General features: G+C 35.0%; 1 protein-coding gene across 2 annotated transcripts in view; it reads left to right on the plus strand.

Annotated features, from left to right (window-relative positions):
• The window catches only part of htra1a (HtrA serine peptidase 1a), a 44,140-nt gene that overhangs the window by 16,176 nt on the left and 5,731 nt on the right, over positions 1-22,233 (plus strand). For both annotated transcript variants that reach the window (XR_012392690.1, NM_001002219.1), the window contains 3 exon segments: positions 437-539; positions 614-818; positions 20,939-21,133. Coding sequence is in view for 1 of the 2 variants with exons in the window: in NM_001002219.1 (NP_001002219.1) it covers positions 437-539; positions 614-818; positions 20,939-21,133 (503 nt within the window). In the remaining variant the exon portion in view is untranslated.

Consider the following 22,233-nt stretch of genomic DNA (forward strand, 5'->3'; position numbering starts at 1 on the left):
TTTATTGATGAAACGAATAAGTGCACAAAATTAAGAGAGCAATTTTCAGGGATTATTATGAGCTTTGAGCAGTGATAATAAGTATAGAAAAAATCTCTCACTTCTTTTCCTTTCATGTTGAAATTACAGAGGACAAGAGTCAACATTTCCAGACACGTCCTCCATAAGACTCCTCAGATCTTGCTCATGACTTGCACTCATGTGTGTGTGTGTGTGTGTGATGCTGACTTACGTAAGCAACAGTAGTCCTATATATATATTTACACAGAAAATCCCACCACTTGTCTTTTTTTAGTTAACGACTAGTCTCGTCTTCCTTTCCGTGTCCTGTTTGAGTGAAGTCATTTGATATTTTCAGATGTTTCTTCTCTGGTGTCCATTTCTTCCGTTCCTACATTCTCATTACACCTCATTTTCTCTGTTGTTTTTGTTTCAGCTCTCCATGATAACCCCAACAGCCTGCGATACAAGTACAATTTCATTGCGGATGTCGTAGAGAAAATCGCCCCTGCTGTGGTTCACATTGAACTTTACCGCAAGTAAGTTTCTCACATTAGCGTTAGTTCATTTGACCAAATAGCCCTTTTTTCATCACTCTTTTTGTGTTGTTTAGGATGGTGTACTCAAAGCGTGAGATGGCAGTGGCGAGTGGCTCTGGGTTTGTGGTGTCGGATGATGGCCTTATTGTGACTAATGCCCATGTGGTAGCCAATAAAAACCGAGTGAAGGTGGAGCTTAAAAACGGAGCCTCGTACGATGCTAAGATCAAAGATGTTGATGAAAAAGCAGACATCGCACTTATAAAGATTGATTTGCCGGTAAGAGAAGCAAACACAATGCTTTTACATTTGCAACATAAAAAGTACTAACAGTTCATTATCGCTTTTTGTACAATAATATGCATGACCAGCTGAGACAATATAACAAAAATAGAAACAAACACAATTTAGAAACTGTGAGGAACTGTTAATTAACGGCAATTAATTTTAAAAATGCTTATTGAAAAAAGAAAATAAAGCCCAAACATTTATAACAATTTTACAAAAATAGCAAATTTACAAAAATTATAAAGGTTAGTAATTAGCATAGTTGGTAATTAACAAGTTAGTAATTAGCATTGTAATAAAAACAGCTTTCTTGATTGATTGATTGATTGATTGATTGATTGATTGATTGATTGATTGATTGATTGATTGATTGATTAGGGAATTCATCCAAAAACAGCACATTCTGAGTTTAATATAAACAATATTTATTTTTGCATAATTTACACCACCAAACCTTTCTAATTTAATGTGATGTGTATTTATGTAGCGCATTTATTGCGTATGGTCATAGGCCCAAAGCGCATCACAATCATAAGAGGAGTGTCTCTCCACACTATCACCAGTGTGCAGGATCCACTTGGATGATGCAACGGCAGCCACAGGACAACCATGCCAGTGCGCTCAGCACACCAGATATAGGGAGAGTGGAGAGAAGGTGATAGAGCCAATTCTGTGGATGGGGATAATTGGGAGGCTATGATTGTTAAGGGCTGATAAAGGAAATTTGGCCAGAATACCGGAGTTATGCTGTGTTTATATGCTTTAGGTAGGCTGGTAAACAGCGCCGATTTGTTTGGACACATTTGTCAAGTCCATTAAATCCGTTTTGAGGTGCACCCAGTTCTGTGAGCTCATAAACTCCTTCAGAAATTATATCTGGATGATGGAAGCTTTCAGCGGTGCTTCCGACTGAGCCGAGCTCAGTTTAATAAACAGTTGTCTGGTGTCGGCAAGAGGATTTTCCCTAGGACACCTACAACAGGAACTATGGAACCCCTACAAGAGAAAGCTCCTGATTGGTTAATGCGGCATGAAAGTCCGCTGAAGTTCAGATTTTCCATTGAATAGTGCCACAGGATGTCTATTTACGTATTTGCATTGAATTAACATATAAATCACTTGTGCTTGACGCTTCTTCTGCATGAGCACAGCATTACACCCCTGCTATTTTCAAGAAGTGCCATGGGATTTTGAATGATTAGAGAGAGTCTGTTTAATGATCAGGACCTCGGTTGAATGCTCATCCGAAAGACGCCACTCACTGACAGTATAGCGTCCCCTTCACTTTACTGGGGCATTAGGACTCACACAGACTGCAGGTTGAGCGCCCCCTGATGGCCTCACTAACACCACTTCCAACAGCAACCTAGCTCCCAAGTGGTCTTCGATCAAGGTGCTGACCAGGCTCAGCCCTCCTTAGCTTCATTGAGTAACTGGTCTTGGACTGCAAAGTGATATGGTTGTGGTTACATTCAAACAAATTGTTATACCAGCTATAATCTTAAATACATTTATTTTTTGACATGTTTTTAATTTATAGCATTGGTTTTGATCAGCTGAGTTAACTTTTTTTTTTTAATTTAAGCACCTCTTTCCACTGACTTTGTATTTAAAAATAGTTCAAAACAAATCTAAGCTTCTAGCCGGATTAGCAGGTAACTAACAACTTACAGGTTAATTTGCAGCAGGATTTTTCTTCAGGAGCATCCTAACTGTTCTTCTATTTGTGGTTGACCAGAAGAGAGAGTGAGTAAGGTTGAACAAGGTGAGACAGAGGAGAATATAAATACTCACAGGGAGAGGGAAAGTTTACTAGGCCTTGTGAACAGATGTTATGCTCTCTTCATAAAGTGTGTGTAAGCGGCCACAGATACACACAGACACTCCAAGGCTAAAGTAATGCTCCAGAAAGCAGTTTGATGAACTGTTTTAATGACCAACATTCTCTCAGCAGGCACTTAGCATGATTTGCCCACCACAGACCAAACATCTGTGTGGTTTGTGTACTGAGGTGGACAGATTGAACTCTTTTATATCACGATTTTTTTTTTACATAGGAAACCTCACCATGGTTTATAAATGGAAACAAACGTTTTATTTTGATCCTGATTGTTTATACTGAAGAGATTCAGGCTTGAATATGAACTGTGATGCACCAAACACACTAGACTATGTTTAAGTTATAGTCAGCATCAAAAAGTCTATATAAACTACGAGTGTTTCATCAACAGAAAAAAAAGATTACAGGAATTCAAACTTGGCATCTATATTTCAGCAATTACTACATTGGCACAGCCCTGTAATATTTGGAAAGGAGACTTTTCATGAAACCAAAATAGGAACATTACTGACCTCATAAACACAGAATGACTAACGCAATCCTTATAAGGTGTCTTAGGCGAAATATTCTATTACCCCCGGCTCACTCGGGTCGGACATGTATGTCAATGCAGGCTGACAGACAACAGGCAGCATGTTTGGCTGACAATCCAAACCTCACAATCAGTCAGGCCCTTATACATATGTTCTCCAGAGAAATAAAGCATGCTCAAACCCAGGCTTCAAGTTTAATCTGATGTGGTGTTCCCAAAAAAATGCATACTGCACCATGATCAGATTCCTTGACTGCCTCTTATCCCAATCCCTGTAGACAAAACAGATCTCTATGGCCTGACATAAGTTAAGTATCTCTCTCTCTCTCTCTCTCTCTCTCTCTCTCTCTCTCTCTCTCTCTCTTTCTTTCTCTCAGCTGGTAACTCTGATACTGCTGGATTGAATTAGCAGGCTTTTTTGATGCCCTGCTGCTAAAGTGTTTGCACAAGTTTGAATCGGTGATCTGGAATGACGTTATATGGTCAATGTGTGTATGTGTGAGCAATAAGAGACAGGTCAGACCTTTTTCTGATGTAGGATTTGCCTTTAACTAACAGGGCATTTGGGAAAAGTTAAAAGAGAAGCAAAAAAATGGCACTGACTTGAAGTTTGCACTTTGGAATAGGATCATGCACCACAAAGACCCTGAGGAGACTGTGTGTGTGTGTTGAGGGAACTTGTGTGTGCCTGCATCCCTGTAAGCAATTACTGCAATTTCTTCCCTTTTTTCTGATGCATGTTGAGAGGTTTTAAGTAGGTCAGTACTGTCAGTAGATTTGTTTATAATTGCAGTTATAATCAAGTTTTTGAATAGTCCAGCTATAGTCTGAGGCATCAGAGTATGATTAACATATATACAAGTTGGATAAAACAACAATCACATTTTCTCTGACTGGTAGTCTGCATGGCTCAAAAAACAGACCGGTCCAATTTTAGTCAGAGGGAAAATGAGTACAAGTTTTTAAAAGATACATTTCTGCTTCAGTCTTAAGTGAACTTACAGCAGAGACCCTTTTTTGGTTTTAAAAACCACTGTCAGGATTTAATCATGACACACGGTGTATTAATCTTGCAATTAATGGCAGGAGAGAGTTTAAATGATCAATATAAAGTGATTTTTTTTGTAGATTTCAGAGTTTTGCAGTAGTTGATTTACTTGTTTACTTGTATGCGGCCACTGGCTCATTTTGAAAACGTAGCCCTATACATTTCAGGAGATCGTGAATTATGTAGTCAGAAGTACGTATGGCTGCATTTAGTTTTTGAAACAAACACTAAGGGGAGGCATGACGCTGTTCCTTTTTAAGCTTACCAGCTGACCACTTACCTTCATATGGACGGCTTTCCCGCTGTTACCAGTTTTCTAGCTTGCCATGGATGTTGGAAAACTTGAGACACAGAGAGGATTTGACCAAGACAGGGTTCTAGTCTGGTTCCAGAAAGTGGGTAAGACAAAAACAGAATCCAAAAAATTAAATAAATAGGTAAATAACAGGGTGACGATGTGGTCAAATCTGAAAACGTGGTGAAAATCAAGTGATGGCTTTTCTTTTTCTGGATTGCTTTTTTAAAATTGTTGGTTGGGTTGAGGGAAGTGGGTGGGCGCTGGTCCATCGGTTCTTTTGAAAACGCTATTGGTTGGGTTTAGGGAAGGAGGAGGGTGGGTCAGTCAATCGGTCAGTCAGTCAGTCAGTCAGTCAGTGAGTTAGTCAACAGCAGCCTCTGGTGGGTTTACACAAAAACAACATGTGCGAAAGGCACTTGCAAGAGAAATTTGAGATCTGAAAAAGCATACACAGCAGCCTCTGGTGAATTCAAGAAAACAAAAGGGAAGTTTTTTTTATAAACTAATGTTGAGAGGATCACCTGCTTATGATTTCTTGCGGCTAAACCTGCATTATTCAATTTATGATTCACCAATCAGACGATTCCTAGACCACTATAAATACCCTCCAAATAACAGCCATCTTCGTTTGGAAGAACCCCCCCATTCCACCCCTACTTCTCCTCTTTTCCTAGATGGGTGGCATGGTGGCCCAGTGGTTAGCACTGTTGCCTCACAGCAAGAACTTCACAGGTTCTAGTCCTTACCAAGCTAGTATGCTTTTAGAAAATCATGTAAGTAAATAGTTTTTTATGTGCAGTATCCCTTTAAAGGTCCCATGAAATTAAAATAAAGTTGTTTAGATGTTAGTATCAGTATTGTACTAATGCACACCAAAATTCGCGTTTATGAGATATAAAACTGTTAAGCATTTAAAGCTTGTAGTTTGTCACACCTCATATAGCAGAGTTTTCATCAAATCAGTGACCAATCAAATGCTCTCTAGTATTTGACATGCCCCGCCCCCTTCAAGACCTTCATATTTGATGTGCTCGAGCTCAACCATTCTGACAGAGAAGTGATATAGCAAAATGCTATTGGTTGTTTATTTTAAAGGGGAGGAGCAAACTTTTTCCCACCCTTTCTTCATGTTTCACTTGAGATTATATCAAATAATAAATAAAAATGCACAGTTCAAAGCACTTAACGGTACCTTCATGTTTGCATTTTATTACTGGGTGACCACCAAGTTCTTGACTAGATAAAGCAATGATGGAAGTTGTTGTCATGATACTCAGATCTTTGTTTAAATAGTTTAGAAAGTTTGTTTCACAGCTAATTTTTATTAGTTAGTCCCCAGCACTGTAAACTTCACAGTTTATCTTCACATTCACATGCATGCAGTTTGCTCATGCCTTGACTTGATGAGGCAGAGATGAGCTTATATATCACACAGCACAACTTCACTCATGCGGAAAATGGGCAGCACATGTGGATGAACTGAGAGAGGAGTCGTAGAGTAGATTATTTATTTTCTTCTCAATCTTTTGTCTTTCTTCCTCCTTCTCTCTCCATTTATTGGTGTCTGTCTGTCTCTTGGGAAACGATTACTCTGTCTGCAGAAGCCAGACTTCTGAAACCCTAAAGAGAGAAAAGTGTTTTCCCTCTCAGAGAAAGTGAGAGAGAGAGAGGAAATGTGGTTAGGGACTCAAAATGAATCCATATGTGTGTATGTGGACACAAAATTCTGCCACATTTAAAGCTATGGTATACGGATGGTGAGGTCTTGAAGGGTCCAACCTCCATGATCCATTGAACTTCCCATCATTCCTTTTCCCAAACTCAGGAGCTCCAGGAAAATGAATCATTTTCATGTCTCAGCCCATCACACATTTAGTCAACTCATTTGTAAATCTCCCATGTCTTCATTTCCATTCCTCTGCTCTGGTCGTGAGCCAAAGCAAAGAGAAAGATCCCTGTTTAGGTTAAAAGCTTTAAGGCTTATTCATATCGCACACACATACAGTACAGATGAAGGCAAACTTATTAGCCCTAAAGTGCTGTTTAATGCAGAGATTTTTTTTTCAATACATTTTTTAAAAGATAAAAGTTTTAATAATTACTTTCTTTTGTCTTTGCCATAATAACCGTACTGTTCATAATAGTTCACTAGTTATTTGGCAAGATACTAGTATTCAGTTGAGTGCAGATAAAAGGCTTAATATTTAATTAGGTTAAATGGCTAGTTAGGTAAGTCATTAGACAACAGATTTTAGAACACAATTCTTAAGGGGGCTAGTAATATTGATCTTAAAAATAGTTTTAGACTATTTGAAACATAAATAAGATTCCCAGAAGAAAATTGTTATGGAAAATGTTACTGTGATATATTTATTGTGCCCATCCACTGCGTGAAACATATGCCAGAGAAGTTGGAGGTTCATTACGCTGTGTTGACCCCTGTTACAAAATGGTGGTCCATGAATATTACTTGCTCTGCACTGTTAGACCTTACCGGGGTTTTTTACAGTAGAATACTGGCAACACTGTTGCCAGCCACTCACTGTAAAAGTTAGGTTACAGTAAGTAACTGGCAACAGTGTTGCCAGTTAGTTACTGTAACTGAACCATTACAGTGAGTGGCTGGCAACAGTGTTGCCAGTTAGTTACTGTAACTGAACCATTACAGTGAGTGGCTGGCAACAGTGTTGCCAGTTATTTACTGTAACTGAACCATTACAGTGAGTGGCTGGCAACAGTGTTGCCAGTTATTTACTGTAACTGAACCAATACAGCGAGTAGCTGGCAACGGTGTCGCCAGTTAATTACTGTAATAGAGCAGCAGTGGTAACTAACTGAAAACTGTGTACAGTTAATTACTGTATTGTAGTGTTACAAATCACAGCATTATACTGTATACACATTAATAGTATGTCATATATAGTTATTGTGGTGTTACTAAAATTAATCAGTATTCTTAGCTGTTATTTAAAAATAGAAGGCATAACATTTTTCAGACAAATTTATTGTATTGTTTCGGCACCAAACAAATAAATAACAGAAAAAGTATAACAAAATTAAGAAATCAGCAGATGTAGATATTGTCTTACATATTACAGTTCTGCACAGTAAGGCTGCGGTCACACTAACGTTTGAGTATGCAAAATTCTGTCATACTGCACTGCGAAGTGGAATTAAACAAAGCAAGTAGTGGAATTAAACAAAATAATTAGAGATTGAAAAAGCAAGCCAGAGAGGTCATGTTTTGATCTTTGATTGGTATCAAGCAATCACATGATGTGATTTTGCATGTCAGCGTTCTTCAAGCTTGAATTTTCCAATGCTGCGAGTTATGAAATTTGTCACATGAGCTATCATTCCAGGTCTGCAGTACTCACATGCGTACGAATGGAAGTCTAAAGGGAGAAAAGTGCAGTGTGACCGGGACTTTAAGCTGTAACTCTAATTAAACACACCTGATCAAACTAATTAAGGCTTGTTAGAAATCCACAGGTTATGTTGAAGCTGGTGGGTACTAAACTCTGATGCGATGCAGTTCTCCGGGAACTTGGAGTTTGACCCCCATGGTATATAGCAGGGGTGCTCAATCCTGTTCCTGGAGATCTACCTTCCTGCAGATTTCAGTTGCTACCCATATCAAACACACCTGCCTGTAATTATCAAGTGGTGTTCAGGTCGTAATTAATTGGTTTAGGGGTGTTTGATATGGATAGCAACTGAAATCTGCAGGAAGGTGGATCAGCAAATGAACAGCAAAAAACACAACATAATTGTTTTAAATTTTAAAGTTTAAAATAATTAAAAACTGTGTCAAATCTCAATAAAAAGTTTTAAATAATTATAAAAAAATAAAAATAAAGTTGACAACACCGAAAAACCAAAGGATCCAATCTTTTATTGTTATAATTATCTCATGACAACAAACTTTTCTATTGTTTCTAATATAAATTCATAGGTGTAAACACAGCTCTGAAAAATACTTAGCAACAAACCCACAACCTGGGACCTGACAGTGGAGCTTTTGTGTGTGGATGGCTATGTGTATCATGTTTTTGTGATTACCTGTGATGATGTGCACATTACCTTACTGAGATGATGGAATTTAATTTTGGCTTAGTTTCCAGAAAGATACATACAACTGTTAGCATCTGTACATTATGGCAGTATGCATTATCCAATAAATACATAAACTTAAACAAAAGTAATGTAAGAAGTTATATGAGGAGAGGCTAACTAGCTAACAATGTAGCTTTCAAGTACACAGTTCAAGATAACAACAATATAACTAAAACACAGCCTTATTTTAGAAACCCTCAAAAACATTTGAACACATTTTACTTACTCATTGTAGATTCTTAGTTAAAGCCTAAAACATATCAGACTCTACATCTGAATTGATGGACAGAGAATAGAGCACACTGCATTAAACAAATCAAACACCTGACTCTCTTAAAGGGCCAGCATTTTCTGAAAATTCTTTCTAACACCTTTGTGTTTAGAATAAGACAGCCTGTGGGAGTGTGTGGTGATGCCTAAATCATTATTTTCTGCCTTCAAAATGCACGTCTCTATAAATATCAACATAAACCATCACAGTAGATTGGACAGTAATGGTTGAACAGTAATTTGCTATTTATTGTCAGTTACTATCTGTAATGAGTACATAAAGTAAATTACTGGAATTTATTCTTTGCACTTCACAATTTCATACAAAGTCTACTCCTTTTACAGTAAAATAATATGTGTTAATAAATAATAAATGTTTCCTTTTATTACAGCAAAACACTGGCTATTTTACAGTTATTTACTGCACAATCTACAGAGTAACAGTGCAGTTATACTAATTAAATACACTTGATCAAACTAAATCTAAAGGTAGTGTGTTGAAGCAGGGCTGGAACTAAATTCTGCTGGGCTGCGGCCCTCCAAGAGTTTGACATCCCTGGTACATACCATATTTTCAAAGGAACTGCCAACATTTATCACAATCATGCACATACCATTGATTAAAAACAATAAAAATATAAAAACTTCATCCAAAGCAAAAAAATAAAAAATAAATAAACAATCTGATCCTCACGTTGTTCCAAACCTGTAGTAATAATAATAATAATAATAAAAAAATTTAAAAAACCTGATTAATACATTTATTTAGGAAAGCTTTTATATTATACTGTTAATGCCACTTTTACCTACTTCATTTAAAGTTTTCCAAACAAATTAATTGAGTCTCAGCAAACATGTATGTACATGCTGTTCAAGATATTTTTTTAAATAACAAATTTTTACTAGTTATTTAGCAAAATACTAATATTCAGCTTAAAGTGCAATTTAAAAGCTTAACTATAGGTTAAACTAGGCAAATTAGATTAACTATAGAAAAGTAAACAAAGTTATAAAAATGATTGTGATAATTTGGTTGCTCTGTGTGAATATTTTTGCCTTTAAATGCATCTCGTTGATATCTTTACCTTTTAATTAGCTCTGTGACATTAACATTGGTTGACTCCTGATACTCAATGTTAAAAACATAAAAGGAACCAAAGAAAACACAGAGATGGCTGCAGAGAAATTTAGCTTATCATCAATGGATTGTCTCACTTTCTCCTCAATACTGACCATACACATACCAAAACTGAACAGTATATATATATATATATATATATATATATATATATATATATATATATATATATATATATATATATATATATATATATATATATATATATATATATAGCAACATAAAGCATTAGAGTACATGGGGTAATAATGGTTGAGCAGTATTTTACCATTTATTATCACAGTAACTATCTATAATGGGTACATAAAGTAAATTACTGTAATTTATTTTTTGCACTACAAAATTTCATACAAATCCTGCTCCTTTTACAGTAAAATACTGTTTCCTTTTATTACAGAAAAACACTAGCTATTTTACAGTTATTTACTGCATAATCTACAGTAAGGGTTAACAGTGTGTAAAAAAACAGTAATTAAAAAACAAACAAACCAAAAAATCTGGAGATGGCTAATAATTACGGTTTAATTAATTAATACGCATTAATTATTCTGTTATATTAGGTATTTATAAATTGTGATTTTTTTTATTTTATTTTATATTGCCTGAACCCACCCTATACTCGTAAACATAACCTTCATTTTATATATTTGTGTGTGTGTATATATATATATATATATATATATATATATATATATATATATATATATATATATATATATATATATATATATATATATATATATATTGCTACTACTATGTATGAGTGCATTACAATATTGAGTTACTCCTTAAAACTAAAAACTAATTGTGCTACTTAGTTACTTTTTATGGAAAGTGGCGTGTTATATTTTGAGTTACTTTTGCTTACTTTTTCTTATCTGGCTCAGGTTTGATCTCTTTCAGAACGTGCAGGTGTTTTTTCACCTTTTTCATAGAGAAGCTCTGCATTTAACAGCCACCTATATAACCTACATCTTCATTTTTATTAAAAAAATTAGGATAAAATAACATTTTGAGAACTCTCTGAGCCCAGAGCTATACACGCTGTATATACAGTTGAAGTCAGAATTATTAGTCCCCCTAAATGATTAGCCCCCCCCCCCAACCTGTTTATTTTTCCCCAATTTCTGTTTAACGGAAAAAAAATATTTTTTCAACACATTTCTAAACATAATAGTATTGATAACTCATTTCTAATAACTGATTTATTTTATTTTTGCCCTAATGGCATTACATTTTTTTCAAGACACTTCTATACAGCTTAAAGTGGCATTTAAAGACCTAACTAGGTTATTCAGGTTAACTAGGTAGGATAGGGTAAATAGGCAAGTTAGTGTATATTGATGGTTTGTTCTGTAGACTATCGAAAAAATATATAGCTTAAAGGGGCTAATAACTATTACCTTAAAATGCTTTTTAAAAAAAATTTAACTGCTTTTATTCTTGCCAAAATAAAACAAATAAGACTTTCTCCAGAAGAAAAAATATTATCAGACATAGTGAAAATTTCCTTGCTTCTTTAAACATCATTTTGGAAATATTTAAAAAAGAAAAAAACAATTCAAAGAGGGGCTAATAATTCTGACTTCAACTGTACATATCACATGTATATTAATGACTACATGTAAAGTAATGTGTTTGATAATTTTGTACATTATGTTTTGTACAATATGTACATATGTACATTATGTTTTTTGTTCATTATGCCTTTATATTAGGGCAAAAACAGATTTTAAACCTTTAAAATGTTTAATAACAAAATGAACAGTAAGACTATAAAAAATATTCCGAAATCGTTTCCCTAAAAGAGAAAAAATCTTACTATAGTACAAAAAATAGTCGTTTATAAAAGCTATGACCGTTTTGTTTAACTTAGTCAAATTCATTGTTTTACTAGGAGAACGTGAACTGACTGATGCCAATCTTTTGTTGTTTAGCTGGAGGTGGGGTGCAGGTGTAGTGCTTTGCATCCAGTTCTGTTTTTTTTATGATGTCATGTTTCTTGCAGTTGTCAATAGTTTTACCTAAACATAATCTACACCTAACAACAGTCCACTTCTTTTCTTTGATTTGCAAGCTGACTGTCTGTTCACTCGCAGATAAAAAGTAACTCGTATTAAATTTTTTTTTAAGTAACTGAAATAATATTACTTATTTTAAAATGTAATGCGTTACTTTACTCGCTATTTTGGAAAATTAATATCATCACGTGATGTTCATTACTTATAACATGTTACCCCCAACACTGTATATATATATATATATATAAGTCAGGCAAAAAGTTTTTAAAAAGTATAAAAAAAAGTGAGGCTTTACTTTCCTTGCGCATATATTTGGTCCTCACACTACAGGATAAACCAGTACACACATACACATGGTCGTGTGGAGATTATCGATGTTCCAGTGGCCTTATATGCAGCCCAGACTACTGTAATGTGGCTGACTGCTGGTTTGGCCAAAATGAGTCATTTAATATTAGAGGGTAAGATGTGAATCACACGTGGGAACAGCAAAGCAGTTTTGGCCATTTAAGCATGGAAGTAATTGTGGAATTATGCAGATGAAAAGAGGGATATGGGACAGATGCATGGAAATAGTATGTTGATGAAACCTCCAACCCTCCCTCAGCTTCCATCACACACTCAGAAGCTCACAAGTCTGAACTCGTCACAGGTTTGCAGTGTTTGGTGTCATTCCTGGACCCAAGCTGATATTCTGTGATTGAATACACATAAAAACCCTAAAAAATAAAAAATAAAAAAGCATTATCACTTGTGATGTTCATAGTCAAAAAATGAAGGCTTTTTAAAACTGGCTTGTGGAATTGCTTGTTATGCTGTTTAATCACTAAATATTGTACTCCCCCCCACCCCCACCCCCCAACTTTTAGGACATATTTCATATCTGGTTGACTGTACAAAAGTCAGTTTTGAGTGAAAAAAGAGGATTATTTGGTCCCACTTTATATCAGGTGGCCTTAACTAATATGTGCACTACCTGACAAAAGTCCTATCCAAGTTTTAGGAACAACAAATAATAACTTGACTTCTAGTTGATCATTTGGTATGAGAAGTGGCTCATATGAAAGGCAAAGGCTTTTAGATTACACTTATTTTATCAAGATAAAATATGATCATGCCTTGATTTTTAATTATTTAATTAGGACAGTAAGGTTTGACTTTGCTTAGACAAAAGTCTTGTCACTTAACAGAAATAATGCACAGTATAGAATATAAAGTCATGGTGCAGTGGAAAAAAATGAATATTGTGTATGACTCCCATGAGCTTAGAGGACTGCGTCCATGCAGCTCTGCAATGACTCAAGTAACTTATTAATAAAGTCATCTGGAATGGCAAAGAAAGCGTTCTTGCAGGACTCCCAGAGTTCAACAGGATTTTTTGGATTCATCTTCGATGCCTCCTCCTTCATCTTACCCCAGACATGCTCAATAATAGTCATTTCTGGTGACTGGGCTGGCCAATCCTGTAGCACTTTACCTCCTTTGCTTTTAGGAACATTGATGTGGAGGCTGAAGTATGAGGAGTGCTGTCCTGCTGATGAATTTGCACCCCCCCTCTGGTTTGTAATGTAATGGCCAGCACAAATGTCTTGATACCTCATGCTTTTGTTGCCACTCTGCAGATTTCTTGCATGCCCTCCATACTAAATGTAAACCTAAATCATGATTTTTCCTTCACCAAACTTGATTTCTGTGAGAGTCTTGGGTCCATGTGGGTTCCAATAAGTCTTCTGCTGTATTTGTGATGATTGGGATGCAGTTAAACATATGATTCATCTGATAAATCTATACCTTCTGCCAAATGATCAACTAGAAGTCAAGTTATTATATGTTGCCCTTACAACTAGGATCAACAACAAGACTTTTATCATTTTTAATCATTAATCATTTGTTACAATGTACTTATTGTGTAAATACATGTTTTACATTGAACTTATGATTAATTAAATATCTACATGTAATCAAAGGTGTAATTTAGGTTCTGTAATTACACTGTTGACCATTTCTTACACTTTAACCCACTCTTCAACCTATACCACCAAACCTGTCCCTAACCCTACCTGTATCCCATTTTAAATATCCTGCAATACATTATGAATGCAGTTAGTATGTTGTATTTTTTTAATGCAAGTATATAGTCAAGGCCACCTTATACAAAGTGGGACTGATTATTGTATGTCTACTTTTGTCAATTCTAAATAAAATGGGAAAAATGTGGTTTCCCATTTACACAGGAAATTTGTTTTAAAACATTTTAATTTTGTCAAAATGGCAAAAGGTTAAATTATACATGGCATAACAAGAAGTTTAAAAGCTTTTTATTGTAGGATACAAATTTTGACTGGGAACACCACACATGTAACAATGTGAAACAAAATTACAAAAATAGGACACTATTATGCCGTATGCAAAGTCACTATGTTTTAACCCAATGTGGTATAATATGTTGTGAAAAATATTTGTGAAGATGGGCAGTAATATTGAATTATTTATACAAAATGCATATAAAAGCCCTCTTTTAGTGTTAAAAAAACTACAATCAAGATTTCTGAAAGAAAAATTGCAATAAAAAGCCGAGACGGCACATATAGGGAATTTTCTGAGATATCCCGAAGACAAAAATTAGACTTAAATGAAAGATAATTGAGAACTCTATTATTGAGCTTTGAAGCAGAAACCTCTGAGGTTTTCCTTTGGGAAGAGCCACTCACTGAAAATATCTCGCAGCCACATCCAACACAAACCCACCAATGGAGTCACTCAGTGCGTGCAATCAAACGGGTGCTCATCTTTAAAAGTGCAGTAATTAAAGGCACAACGTGGGACGAGGTGCCTACTGACGGGCACAGTGATGACAGAGCAGGACAGTGATCTTAGGGGCTCTTAGTGCATGAGGTTAAGGATGTCTGTTTGAATGTGTCTTGGTCTGCCCTTGTTGAGATTGTGACTAACTGCAAACTGATGTTTAAATGCAGACAAACGTTTTAGCACGGGAATGTCAACCTGTGGAAACTCTGTGTAGCCCCACAACAGCCTGCTAATAATAACCGCATGCTTCGGCAGACTGTGTTACCCATTTTGCACCTGCAGAAGTGCTTGTGAAAGTGTAGCTACTGGAATGGTTTTTAAAGATGTGGGCAGTGGTTTCAGGCACACAGACTGCTGATTGATTCAAATGAACTTGAAGGGAAATTAAAAATCACCTAAAGAAATAAAATACATCACCACTAATTTTAGGCACTGGACTATCATTCAATGTTATTTTAGAAAAGTTTGATTGGTGTTCTCACTACAGATTTATTGTAACTACAGTATTATAGTAGTTTATTGTAGTTAATTTACCATAAACCTTCAAATTATTTAGTTAATTGGAATGAAATGAACATTAACTAAATTTTTTTTATATATAAATAAATTGCTTAAATGTATTTAATTTAAGCTGCTTGAAAGAAAGTCCTTGTTTTCATGTAGTTTATATTTAAACTATAATATGCACAAAACATTAACGTTTAGTAAGTTATTTAAAACTAGAACCTTAAAACAAAAATCATAGTTAATGGAAACAAAGGATAATTAATATTAATGTAATGATAATTTATTTAAAATAAATATTACTATTATTATTATTATTATTATTATTATTATTATTATTATTATTATTATTATTATTATTATTATTATTATACTAAAACATTTACATTTAAATAAACTAACACCATTAATAACATAATAGCATCAGGGCTGCCCAATATTTTGCAAAATTACTGCAAAGTTATTGAAGTAATAGTAGGAATATACATATTTTATCTTTATTTTATGCATTGGCTGTTTATCTATATTTGACCAATCAGAAGGGGCCTTTCAATCTTTACCCCCACACCTCCCCAGTAGTTGCTGTACTGCTATTGGCTGGAGAGGCCCAAAGGTGAACCCAGAGCTGAAAATCAACACTAATGGTAGGACTTGAGATGAGAAAGGAAAGGGAAAAGAAACAATGGTTTCAGGCACAGAGATGATTGATTGAAATTAACTTGAATGGAAATTAAAAATCACCTAAAGAAATAAAATACATCTCCATTAATTTTAGGTGAAGGACTATCATTCAGTGTAATTTAGAAAGGTTTGAGAGGTGTTCTTACTACTGAATTATTGTAACTATTATAGTTGTTTATTTTAGGTAATTAACCAAAAAACTCTGGATCATTCAGTTACTTAGAATAAATAAAAATGAACTAAAATATTTTATGAATAAATAAATAAATTGCTTACATGTATTTAATTTAAGCTGCTTATATTCCTTATTAACTCAATAATTTATTAAACATGAATATAAACTGCACAGAATTTAAAAATGACCAAGGCACAATAAAATGTATGTTTACAATGATTATAAGTAAAACTGTAAGTTAGCTTAAATAAAGTGCTTTAAAGACTTAATTTTTGCATCTTGACACAATTCATTTTTATTCTTAATTAGAATGAATTAGATCTGAAGAAATGTCTTTACCTGTTTGTTATAATATCATTAAACAAACAAATGATTATAAATCATAGCTAATAAAAATAGCGTTTTTGAAGGAAAATGTTACACACTGTAAAAAATGCTGGGTTCCACACAATGCCTTCATGTTATCTCAACACAAACTGATGGAGTTAACTTAATTGCTTTTACAAATGTATGTGGATTGCACACAAAACAATTAAGTTCCCCCCTAAAAAAACTCAAGAATCATGTTGATTCAGCTCATTTGCTTTGATTAATTTGAACAAGCAGCAAAAATACTTTTTTGAGTGTATTGTAAGGATTATCGTTATTAAAGTACTTAACAGCAATATTGCATATTTCCAGTATTGTGCAGCTCTAAATAACATGTGATTGATTCTTACAAAAACACAGATTTTATTCCCTTTACAGAAAACTGAGTGGTGTTTGTTTTCATTGTAGTATATGTTTTTTCCTCTGTCTGAAATCAGTATGGTTGGTATGTGTGTATAATACAGTATATCTGGAGTCAGTAGATAAAATCTTGTTTTTTCCATGCCTTGTGACACACATCTTCTCACTTTGGATCGAAAATCTCCACACTGGCCTTATCCCGACAACAAAGTCTGCTTTCTCTGAGCTCTTCTAGTGTTTCACTGGCATCAGAAGGCTGTTTTTACACGTCCCAGATTGACTGCAATATCATTAACAAACACACCTGCGTAACTTTGGGTGTCGTTGTGCTTTTATAGGCCAGAGGGATGCAGGTGTTTCTGCTGGTAAATGTTTTTAAGGAACTGCTGACCTGAAGCCTCTCATAGCAGGGCTTTATTAGTGTTCATGGTCTGTTTTTGTGACCTCAAAACCTGCTGAATGACCACACCAACATGTCACCTGCAGCATGTGGTAGAGTACTTTGACCTTCATATGCATCTATCCAGCCATCTATATAAATGGTTTTGCATTAGGATACTATTGAATATAAATACTATTGAATATATATTGATTCATTTTCTTGTCGGCTTTGTCCCTTTATTAATCCAGCACGTTTTTTATGCGGCCCTTCATGCTGCAACCCATCTCTGGGAAGCATCCACACACACTGCGGAAAATTTAGCCTACCCAATTCACCTGTACCGCATGTCTTTGGACTGTGAAAGAAACCGGATATGTATATTATTTATTATTAGTTTTAGTTGTATCAATTTCATTCATTCAATCATTCATTTTCTTGACGGCTTAGTCCCTTTTAACCCAGGATTGCCACAGCGGAATGAACCACCAACTTATCCAGCTCGTTTTTACACAGCGTATGCCCTTCCAGCCGCAACCTATCTATGGGAAACATCCACACACACAAACACTACGGACAATTTAGCCTACCCAATTCACCTGTAACACATGTCTTTGGACTGTGGGGGAACGGAGAACGCAGGGAGAACATGCAAACTCCACACAGAAACACCAACTGAGCCGAGGTTCGATCCAGCGACCTTCTTGCTATGAGGCGACAGCACTACCTACTGTGCCACTGCATCACCTTGTATCAATTTATTATTTTTAAAGCAATGACTTTTTGCATTATTATCCTGCCAACATCACACCTCTAATGCTTTAATATATATTTAGAGATTTGATATCATCACTGAGTCATCTTTGTGGTAAGTAAAAAGAGCAAGAAATAGACAGCGAATCTTTCAAAGTGGTTTTTGTCTAGGGTGGTTAAACTATGTAGATGTGGAATGTAAACTATCATTTTGCATAGACCCAGAATGGGTAACTACCATGCCACATTGACAAAATGGCTGACGGTGCTTCACTGTGGCTAATAAGTGCTGTGAGTTCTAATGCAACCTTGTGTCTGGAGCATGAGCTCATCTTTTTGCAATGGTAATGTAATAGATGTTAATAACTGATGGTCTCACCAGAGCCTGCACAGTGGTGAGCGGCACACACATATAGTTACATATAGCACAGCTTAGGGATTCTTCATTAGGATAATCATTGTTGATTTAGACTGAAAATAAATGTACTGGGGGTTTAGTTCAAGCATTTTAACCTTAATGCATTCTATATGTAAACTTTTACCAAGTAAATTGCAAAAAGAGTAAAGTATCTTAATATTTATCTAAATAAATGTTAATATTCCAACCTCATTTCCTTCCATTAATTTATTTTAAAGAAAAAAATATTGTTACAGTCAGGACCTTCATGAGAAAAATATTAAAATATTTAATCCCATTGCAAAAAAAAAAATCATGCATTATATAGTTTAGTTTAGTTTAGTTTATTTGTTTACAGGGTCAATGCACATTATAAAACATTACTGTAAAATGTGCCAGAATTAGCCAAGAATGGCTATTTTTCATCCGTAGACCCTTTACAGAATGTTAAAAAGTCACACCTAAAATAGATGCACAACATTAAACATTAAATAGACTTTCAAATTTAAAAATACAGTTAAAAAAAGTAAAGAAAAGAAAAAAAGAAAAGAAAAAAAGAACAGACTAAATGCTAATTTACTCATTTAAAGGGTTAATATCCTTAAAAAATATAGGATTTTCATAGTTAACAAAATGACTGACGCTGGAAAGGTTAGCTTAAAATTTTAAATATATCAAAATATTATTATTTTTATCATTTTTATGAATCTATGCATGCTTCTTTATCAGACAAACAAGGGTTAATTTGTGTAAAAATGCAATAAGTCATTTTAAAGTCATTTTAAAGGACATTATGTGAATAAGTTCTGGAATTCACATTTAAAGAACACAAAATCATACTGATGTGGCAATAATAGAGCTCTGCACATCATATTAGATAGTGAAATAGGTAGTGTCTTTTTTTGTCTGGTTTGCCAGTCCTCCTTGAGTTTATCCTCTATTTTTAAAACCCGGTCAGCACAGGTTGAGTTCGCTGAGAGTTCACCTCATGATAAAAGCTCAGGATCAGTTTACAGCTCCGAACGCACAGTTTCCTTCCTCTCCATCAGGTGCCCTCAGCTTGAGTAGAAGTAAACGGGCAGCCATTTTGCTTTTTTCTTAAGCTGTTTTCTTTAGCTTTACATGGTTTGTCCAGATTTATTTGTGTATCCAATTGTAATCAACAATCACATGTTTGGTCAGTAGAGAGAGAGAGTCTGCATTCTTTTATAGATGTTCAAATGTTTTGAAACAAATGTTTATGTTTCTAAAATGCTAACTACATATAGCAACATCTTAATTCTTGATAGAAACATGCTAATCCATGCCTAACATGCAAGCAATATGCTTATTCGTGTTAGAAATGGTTAGAATTAAGCAAATTAAAATAGAAACATTCTAATTCATGCTAAAAAATTCTAGCAATATGCTTATTCCTGTTAGAAAATGCTGGAATTAAGCAAATTAGGAAAGAAACTTGCTAATTCATGCTAAAACATGCTAGCAATGTACTAATTTGTGTTAGAAAAATGCTAGCAATGCTGTAAATTAAGATGGAAACATGCTAATTCATGTCAAGCCAACATCAAAGTTTATGGGGTTTATTCAGATGTCACATCAAAGATTCTTCTAGCTTAGCATTTAATGTTGCAGAATATAGATGGTTTTAGGATAGCCTCAAAAACCATTTGACATCCTTCTATTGAGGCCTTAGAATGCTCAGACAGACATTGCATCTCTAATCTATCTTATATGAAAAGTCATATAACCGCCCTCATAATATGTTAGCAGACCACTGTCACCTGAACTATTCCCAAAATACCTGCAATTCATACAAAGCCCTGACAAGCGTGCAAAAGAAGATCGAATGCTTCTGGTGTGCATTTCAAGTTCAGCTCGTCTAACTCTATTTTTACTGTCAGTAAACAAAATAGACACCAGTGCATTGGCTAAACACGCATATTCTGTTGTCACGATGGTCGTCCTTATCAAGCGTATGTGTGGATTCCCAAAACAGCATTCCACTTCATCCATCCTGTCCTTAGTGCCTGTTTTTTTTTTGTGATGACGTGAAGGTTGCCCAGTGATAAGGTTTCAGAGGACTTAATTTAAAATCCCAACCCATGTTTTGAAGAAATATAATAGCGGAAACACAGGGGTGTCAGAAAAAGACTTTTTATATGGCAGTTCAGGAAACTGAAGGCTAGAATTATGGAACGCCTGTCCATGAGTTTATCACATGACTGGCTTTGTAGTGTTATAAAGTTGCTCAGATGTTTAAAACAACTGTGTTGGGCGAGAAATCAATTAAAGACTTTTAATAAACTTTTGCAAGCTTTATGATTGTGAAGGGTTGGGATATTTCAGTCTTATGGTTAGATGCTGAAATAAATGCTGCATTCCCAATATAACAGTTATGCTTTTTTCTCTTTCTGCTCTACAGAATAAGCTTCCTGTGCTTCTACTTGGCAGATCGGCTGACCTCAGACCAGGAGAATTTGTGGTTGCCATCGGCAGCCCATTTTCCCTTCAGAATACTGTTACCACGGGAATAGTGAGCACCACACAGAGAGGCGGGAAAGAGTTGGGCCTAAGAAACTCAGATATGGACTACATTCAGACTGATGCCATCATTAATGTGAGTGAATTATTATTAGACAATTGTCACTTTAGTTTATTTATTAAAATGTCAGATAACATTTTTCCATAAATCGTAACTTGTGTGCAGGGACAGATTTAGTGATTTTGGGGCCATAAGCAATTCCAGCCATGGGGCCCAGGTCCTGAAATGCACGCTTTTATTTAATTTTTATTTATACTGCTGTTTGTTATCACTCAATCTTCTTTTCTACATGTTAAATTAATGCAATCTCTACATTTGAAATGATTCTCATTTTTTTATTGTAAAATTAATTTACAACTAAAAATAATACATATATTTGTTTACAAATTTGACTGCTGGACTGCTCCATGTTGGATATTTTATTTTGTAATTTTATTGATAAATAACATTACATTATTATAATAATATTACATTTGATTGTATACTAAATACTATAGAATTATGTTAAAAACGTATTTGTTTAACTAACATACAAAATATGATAGAAAACCATGTTATATCTAGTTTATAGACATAATTTATACTTCTAGATGTTTATTGGGGCTCCTCAGATTTCCTGGGGCCCCAAGCAGCGGCTTATCTTGCTTATTGGTTAAATCCAACTCTGCTTGTGTGGTGTTTTTCATTTATTTATTAATGGCATTATGGGACATTGACTTTTGCTCTGAAAAAAAATATTTGACTTTTATATATACAGTATATATATAAAAAAATGTAGTTTGGAAACATGTATTATTCTTTCATTCATTCTTTTTTTTAGCTTAGTCCCTCTAATAATCAGGGGTTGCCACATTGGAATGAACCACCAACTTATCCAGCAAATATTTTACACAGTGGATGGCCTTCTAGCTGCAGCCGAGCACTGGGAAACACTCATTCACACTCTTACATTCACACCCACACATACACTACAGCCAATTTAGCTTATTCAATTCACCTATAGCGCATGTCTTTGGATCGGACGGGAAAACAGAGCACCTGGAGAAAACCCATGCCAACACGGGGAGAACATGCAAACTCCACACAGAAATGTCAATGGTTTCGAACCAGCGACCTTCTTGCTGTGAGACGACTATTTTGCTGTGAGTGCTATTCACTGCGCCACTGCGTCACTC

Source organism: Danio rerio, chromosome 17, assembly GCF_049306965.1.
Source record: "Danio rerio strain Tuebingen ecotype United States chromosome 17, GRCz12tu, whole genome shotgun sequence".
Taxonomy (NCBI): domain Eukaryota; kingdom Metazoa; phylum Chordata; class Actinopteri; order Cypriniformes; family Danionidae; genus Danio; species Danio rerio.